The sequence below is a fragment of the Misgurnus anguillicaudatus genome, chromosome 2 (assembly GCF_027580225.2).
Source record: "Misgurnus anguillicaudatus chromosome 2, ASM2758022v2, whole genome shotgun sequence".
Lineage (NCBI taxonomy): Eukaryota > Metazoa > Chordata > Actinopteri > Cypriniformes > Cobitidae > Misgurnus > Misgurnus anguillicaudatus.
In genome coordinates this window covers 110,706-118,626 of record NC_073338.2, presented here as the reverse complement: position 1 = coordinate 118,626, position 7,921 = coordinate 110,706, and the positions used below count along the sequence as shown (strand labels likewise).

At 37.7% G+C, this 7,921-nt stretch overlaps 1 protein-coding gene across 2 annotated transcripts in view; it reads left to right on the top strand.

The window, feature by feature from the left end:
- Positions 1 to 377: 377 nt before the first annotated feature.
- The window catches only part of abcf3 (ATP-binding cassette, sub-family F (GCN20), member 3), a 72,930-nt gene continuing 65,386 nt past the window's right edge, over positions 378 to 7,921 (top strand). For both annotated transcript variants that reach the window (XM_055201081.2, XM_055201079.2), the window contains exons 1-2: positions 378 to 536; positions 1,091 to 1,232. In XM_055201081.2, coding sequence (XP_055057056.1) covers positions 461 to 536; positions 1,091 to 1,232 — 218 coding nt within the window. In that variant the 5' untranslated portion in view covers positions 378 to 460. The remainder of the gene's footprint in view (positions 537 to 1,090; positions 1,233 to 7,921) is intronic.

The following is a 7,921-nucleotide window of genomic DNA, read 5'->3' as shown; positions in this document are numbered from 1 at the left end:
TTTCAGCAGGGTTTGTAAATCAAAACAAATGTATTGCATATTTGATTAATTTGGATAATTTAATGGCTAAATGTAAATAACTCTGGTAAAAAAACACAATTTACAGTATAAGAAATAAATAATGCATATGTTGAATTAGTCTAAAAATAAAATAATAGTCTAAAAACCAGAAAGCTTGTCGGACACAGTCATGAATGTAACTCTTTTCATGTTTTTTTTTTTAATTACCCACCAGCAATTTTTGCGTTGTATTTCTTTGTTTTTTAATTACTTACATCTGAAGACACTACTTGCATAGCCTATTATGTTCTTGTCATTCAATAAAAAAAATTCATAAGACCACGTGGGACGCAGTTTTTTTCCGCACGTGCGTGTGGAGCGCAGCTGCGCCTGCGCGCTATGTGTGTGAGCGCGTGTGCATTGCTGCGCATGCGCGCTGGCTGTGTGAGTGAGTAAGTGTATGATGGCGGCGTATGTGGACATACTGAAGAACGAGTTTCCGCAGATCGACTCTGAACTCTTTGAATATATCACCGGTACTGTACGACATCTACACGACACTGTTATTTACACTTATCACACATGACGTGCACTGTTATAGTGTTTTAGCAGGATGTATATTTTAATAATGCTGAGGTGTTGAGCATGCTAACCTGAGTTCATGACTCATTATCATTTCAAGACTTGCACGAACACCGCAGTTACCGTTCACGTCAATGAATGAATGAAGTCGGTGCTTATATGTGTGACATAAAGCGAGAATAAAGTTTGACACGTTTCACCGGTCAAGCAGATTATTTACTTTTAATTCATCGTTTCTATTAGTTTATGATATCCAGTATCAGACAAAAATTTTACTGATCATGATCAATACAGTGATATGAAGGTTATACGGCAGGTCACGTGATTGGTGAGATCTTTAAATGCTGTACATGATGATGTCCAATAATTTATATTTAAACAGTAAAATCTACAGAAATATCAAATGTTTAGTTCATTATAACCACGACCACTGACTACCAATCAAATGTAATGCATTCCAGACAAAAAGACGTTGATTGATTGATTTGTTGTGTGTGTTGTCATTCAGGTGTGTTGGACAGTGGCGGCTCAGAGTTTGAGGATGCAGAGGAAGTGTTTGATGCTATTGGCGGCTTTCTTCAAGATGTCGGGGACAAAAATGAGGATGACATCCGAGAGATTTGCTTTCAGATGTTCAACACACTTCATCTGTAAGTGATCCAATAATTATAGTCAAATACTATGTGTTGTGTTGCCTTATGTGTCAGTGGAGGGCATGGCCGGACTTACCATTGGGCTTGAGTGGGCTTGAGCCCAGGGGCCCCGGCCAATAGGGGCCTCCGTGCCGGCTTGCGTTCGTTTGATTTGTTCAGTCGTTTTCATTTTTTATTTTACAGCCTATTGGTTGGTGATGCATTAAATTCGTTAATATATGTCAGTCTTGGTGCGGAATATGACGCGCTGAGTTTACTGCTTTTGAAACCCACAGATGCTAGTATAATAGCGATTACGCGAAATGAGAGTCATAAATGAGCTTTACAGATAACGAGAAAGAGCAACGCGAAAATGAAGCGCTCCGTATGAAAGATTACTAGTAGAGTAGGTCTTGTAACTTTGTTTTTTTTCTTGTTTGTTTGTAATCTAACGTGATACGCAGCAGGTATACGCAGTATACCAACTAGGAATGGTCAAGGATTTCCGTATACCCATTTAAAAAGGCGTGAAAATATACTTAACAGTGTGTGACAAACCTTTGACACTTTCATTCATAAATTGACATCTGAATCACTCACCATTCGCATGCTGCACTTGCAACTTTGGCGGGTTGAACCTCATATACAGTTCAGTCGGCTATTTGGTATTTGGTGCATTTGACTTCATGCGGCACTGCGCGATCCGATCATCATATGAAATCAAATTATCACGGCGCAAAAGTGACTGTAAAGCAGACGGGGTATTCATATGGTTCAACACATATCTATGGTTCAACAACAGCCAAAAAAATGACATCAGAGTACCGCGAGAGCGATTCGAGAAATCACACAGAGAAGTCTGCTTTCTAATCGCTCTCGCGGTACTTTGACATCATCACCAAGCGGTCTGCGTAGCGCCAAATGAAATCCAATCTGCTCGCAGTCTGCAGCTCACACGACACTGTAACCAAACTGTGAACGAGTGGAGCAGAGCTACGAAACATAACAAAATCCGGAGAGTTAACCACGCACATGTGATTATGTCAACATTTAAATCATCAGTCCAGTTTATTACTTCATCTGGAGGTGAGGATTCACTAAATCATGGCCATGTTGATGTCCTGATGGTTTTTGATATATCCACTAGACTAGCCTACCTGTAGTTTCTCTTTCAGCATGTTTGCTTGTGCTTAACAGAATCACAGTTTAATCTTCTAAAAAGTGTTCATTTTTATATCTACCTTCAAGGTTTTAATGTATTATGTTCATATCAGACGCAAAAATTAATGAATGATCATCTTCTCCACTTTGATTTTTGGTGTTCTAATATTACATGATTGTCTTGTCATAATGATTAAATAACATCCTAAAATCTTTTATTTTCACTGCACCCCTTAGGCTATATGCACAAAATACGTTTGTTGATTATGTTTATAACTTTATATGGTGTGTAATCAGGTGAATGTTAATCAAAACATATAATTATCTTCTTAAGCTAAGTCTAACACAATGATTTTAAATGTTGTTATGGGGTATTTTTTTATGTGCATGATTAATTTGGATTTGTGACATCCCTAAAATACATGATTTAATTTTAGACTGGGCTTATGTTCTGCTATAGAGATATAGGGGCAGTTTCCTAGTCAGGTCTTATCCTAGTCCAAGACTAAAATGCATGTTTGATCTGTCTTAATTTAAACACCTTGCACTGATATATCTTAACATATATCATTGCCATTGTTTTGTCTCAAGATGCACACCAGTAATGTTTTTGTAAGGTTTGTTTGTAAAAACTAATTGAATGCCCTAATATAACCTAGCAATAGGCCTAGTGCTAGATTAATCTAAACTAGGGGTGTCAACAATAATCGATTCAGCACTGCATCGCAATGCGCGCATGCACGATTCAGCATCGATGCAGCAAAGTGCCATAATCGATTATGTCACTGTTTATTTTCTGGTTTCGAGTGGACAATAAAGTTGTGAAGTTGTAATTACTTCCGGGGGCATAACAACAACAATCAAGATGACCGTGATAGACGGGTAAATAAAAACTAGAGCTGGGCATAGATTAATCTAGATTAATCTCATGCAAAATAAAAGTAATTTTTTGCATAATGTATGAGTTTGTGCTGTGTGTAATAATTATGTTTAAATAAATACACACACATTCATGTATGTATTTAAGAAACATTTACATGTGTATATATATTTATTTATATTTTTATATATTCTATATTATATATAAATTAAAAAATATATATATAAATAAAACATTTCTTAAATGTACATATATGTATGTGTGTGTGTTTACATATACATAATATTTACACACAGCACAAACTCATATATTTTGCAAAAAATTACTTTTATTTTGTATGAGATTAATCTAGATTAATCTATGCCCAGCTCTAATAAAAACGCACACTTTTCCACAGAAAGTGGACATATGGGCACATTTCGGATTCTACGAAGTTAATGGGAAACTAGACAAGACTTGCGCTGTGTGTAAATTCTCATCTCAGGTATATAATTGTCATTGTCTTAAAGCTGCTAAGCTTCCGTTTTTGTTGAGAATAGTTGTACTTGACTGATTAAAATTTTGCCTTTTTGTGTACAGTAGAATTCTGATGCATCGCAATGCACCATAGAATCGAATTGAATTGAATCGTTACCTGGTGAAAGATTAATTGAATTGATTGTGAGGGCAGTGCCAATGCACACCCCTAATCTAAACCCTGTCGGGAAACTTCCCTGAAATGTAGTTCTATGATATATTTTTTATTTTAGGTTGTTTATTGTATGTGCACTCTCAGAAGATAATTTACACAAGCTGTCACTGGGGTGGTACCCTTTCAAATAGTACACCTTTGTACCTAAAGAGTGCATATAATTGGTACAAATGTACGTATATCTGTACCTAAATGGTAAATATTAGGACCCATTTAAAGGGTACCGTCCCAGTGACAGCTTTTGTACCTTTTGTTCTGAAAGTGTAGGGCCCAAAATTTATTCAAGCCCAGGGGCCTCCACCCTGTTAAGTCCTGCCCTGGTGGAGGGGGTGCAAAGCATTTTACTGTGTTAAAGATGCAATTTGTATTATCTGCACTAGGGATGCTCCGATCAGGATTTTTGCAGGCCAATACCGATTACCGATTTGTTGTCTTCGTGATCGGCCGATACCAATGCCGATACCGATTTTTCAAGCTGATATGCAAGCTCTTTGATGACTGTAACTTTTAACTTTTTTTCTAGATAAAGTAATACCACAGATGTTGCCTTTGTGATATTACTTGCAGTAATTAGGTATATTATTGTTTTAATAGAGAATCAAATAAATTAGCACAACAAATATTTCTTCTGCAAAGAGAAATCTAATATGCCTTTAAAAAGGCGTATGTCTGTAAAATCTAATGAAAACACTTCACAGTCTTTACTGTATGAATTAAATATACACGCATTCGTATGAAGTACAACAGTTCTTTTGTCAAGAGCAGAGAGTGATTTTATTGAGAGATGAATTAGGTTACTGTAGCTTTAAGACTTGAGAGAGATCGCTCTGTTCACGTGCACTGATGACCGGCTGCTGTTTGTGCGCGCGGCGGGTGTATGCAGACGAGAGCAGCTGTGAGGAAAATTCAAGTTTAAACGCTCAAAACTTTAAAACGCATGCAAATAATAAACTTTTGACATGAGGATGCAATTGTCCGCGATAGATATGTGTTGTATACGCTGTTTGATGGGGATATGAAGACGGGTCGCGCTGTTAGGACCGGACCGAAAATACACATATCTCTGTAAAGGCAAAGAGAGAAATGCAAATCTGCACGTTGCTCATGAGCCACGGGTTATAAAAATGCTCTCACTGCGTAAAAATGGTCTCTAACTGCAGCCGCATTGAGGAGCCATATGATGACAAAAGTAAACAGAAAGATCGGTTCACGAGATCGGCAAATTTAACGAGGACCGATCGAGTCATTTAATGCCGTGATCGGCCGATACGATCTCTGGCCGATCGATCGGAGCATCCCTAATCTGCACCGCTAGATGGCGCCAGATCAAATCAATAACAATGATGTTGTTTAATGACGCTCTGAAGCAGCGTGGAATTATGGGATTTGTAGTCTTTAACTCAACCGCTGATGGCCATGAATCAGACGCGAACGAGAAATCACGTTGACGGATAATGTAATCAAGTCTTATAAATGTTGCGTTTGATGACATCATTTATTTCATTATGTAAGTTTATATGTGATGTTCAAAACGAAATTGTTAGTCATATTGATATTACAGTATTAGTCCAAATTCGATGGTAAACACAGCTCAGAATTAAGTTTTCAACTTACAATCTACAATGATTTTTCACATAATGTATTGACAGTACAATCTTATTATGAAGTGTCTTAAAATGACCATTTATATTGCTGTACAATACCTTTTGATGTGCATATCGTCCGCGGGAAGACGCGCTGATTACAATCTACACACTAATGTTGTGATCAATATAATAGCATACGTTTTTTGAAGGGTTACGAATCAAAACAACTCACCCGTAGCGTAAAACACAAGCTGGATCAGAATCTCTGTCTAGTTAAATGTTGTCGCGAAGCTCTCTCCATCCAGATAATGCAACAACAAATTGATCCTCATTCTTTCTCTCGTTTTGTTCCAAACTCTTCTTGGGTCATTTGGTTGGCCCGTACGCTTACGGTAGCTGTCTTTTCTGACACAACCAGCGGCAGACGGTACAGAGTAATCCATAAGTTCGTAAGCAAGCGCGTAGCCCGACAGGCGCTATCGCATAGTTCCGCATTTGTCCACGACACTGGCTGCGTCCGAAAACTCAAGGCAGTGACTTGTTGCCTCGCTGCCTCATGAGGAAATGACTTCGGAGGCAGCTCAGAGAAACGCTTTCGGACGCACTTCAAAGGCAGCGTGTTTGAAATATAAACAGAGAGCGCCTTTGTGATAACTAATCACATATTTGAAAACTACAATGCTAATTTCTCGCTAGAAATGCTATTAAAATGTGTAAAAAGTGAAAATATACCTTTATTTACACTAAATTTGTGCTTCAGTTGCTTCCTTGGCCGCCATTTTATTTTTTCAAACTCGACCACTGTTGTCATGTGGTTTTTACGTCAGTAAAGGCGGTTACAAAGGGTCACATGGATAACGTCATTGACAGGAGACTGCACTGCCCCGTAACAATGTTTTGAATGGAAATTTTCTCACGGTTTCCAAGTAAGAAAACATTACAGATATTGATAGTAATCAGCTGGACAAAATATATAACACTGGCCTAGTGGTTTTTGGACATTTTACCTCAAATTTACCTCAAATTGCACCTTTAAAGGTGATACAGAGGATGTTTTCGCCTACTGAGAGTCCAAAGACCGTTACTGAGTTTTTGAAATGAGCCCATGCATAAGAACAGCCCCCCCCTTCTTCACAGCTTATTTCTAGGGAACGCCTCCCAAAACTCGTGCTCGTGTTTGTTTACCACCGGCATATGCTGTGTCGAGTCAGTGGATTCATTATGTGAAATGATATGATAATAAACACATAAGACGTAACATTAGATCAGTCAACGCTACTCCCATTTCAACTAGCATGTAGCAGACTGGTCAGTGCCTTACAACTACAGTACAAGAACAACATCGATATACCTGAATAACAGTACAACAATAATTATTCCACAAAGAAAGAATAATCACTGTTACCTGTCGAGGAGAACTGCACGTCTGTTCCTTCATTGCTCTCCAGCGTTGAAATGTTTCTCCAATAACGACTCTGGTTACATTACGTTCTCCTGATAATTTTCTCCTTTTCTCAGTGACTTAAAAAAAGTCTTTCTTTTGCGTCCGCCTTGGGGTTTTTTCTCTTCCATGGGGCAAATTCGAGGAGGAAAGCAGGAGCGACAATAAAAACAAACCAAAACTGAAGACGTAGTTTCATGCCATACGTCGCCTGTGTAAAGTTACTGGAACACGCACGTTTCTCACAAGGAACGTAATGGCAGTAATTGACAAACCAGAGGGCAAATCGTTTACGCGATGATCACGTAAACGATTGGCTGATGTTTTTAAGGCACCTAATAGTCTTTTATCAGTTAGTAAAGACAGTTTCAAGTAATATTGCAAACATGTATAAAACAAAACATCCTCTTTAGCACCTTTAAAGGAACAGTGGAACAAAAACACTTGAATTTCTCCCATAATTTTTGCCTTCGTGCTATTCTAGGTGTTTATGACTACCTTGGAGATATATCTCATGAATAATTGACGACGTGCCGTTAAACTATTTGGAAATACTGCACACCCAAGGTGGTGGTAATCTGTTACAGTGTGGGTGTGCATCATTTTCAACTAATTCAAAGGCTCGGAATCAATTATTCCTCTTATACCGGTTACCACAAACATTGTTCTGGTGGTTATTTTAAGACATTTAACAGATCAGTTGTGTCTTTAACAGAAAAATAATCAACACCCATAAAACATTTCTCAACCAATCAGAATGAAGCATTCAACAGCCCCGTGGTATAAATATATATCATTAAAAAATGAAATAAAATATGTTTGTGAGAGAAAAATATTTTGATATTATTTGATATGTCCTGTATTATTTTTTAATATACTGATCAGTCTCGTACATTGAACTATAAGAGCATGTTGATAACTTTAAATCATCAAACTGTGAAGATTTCT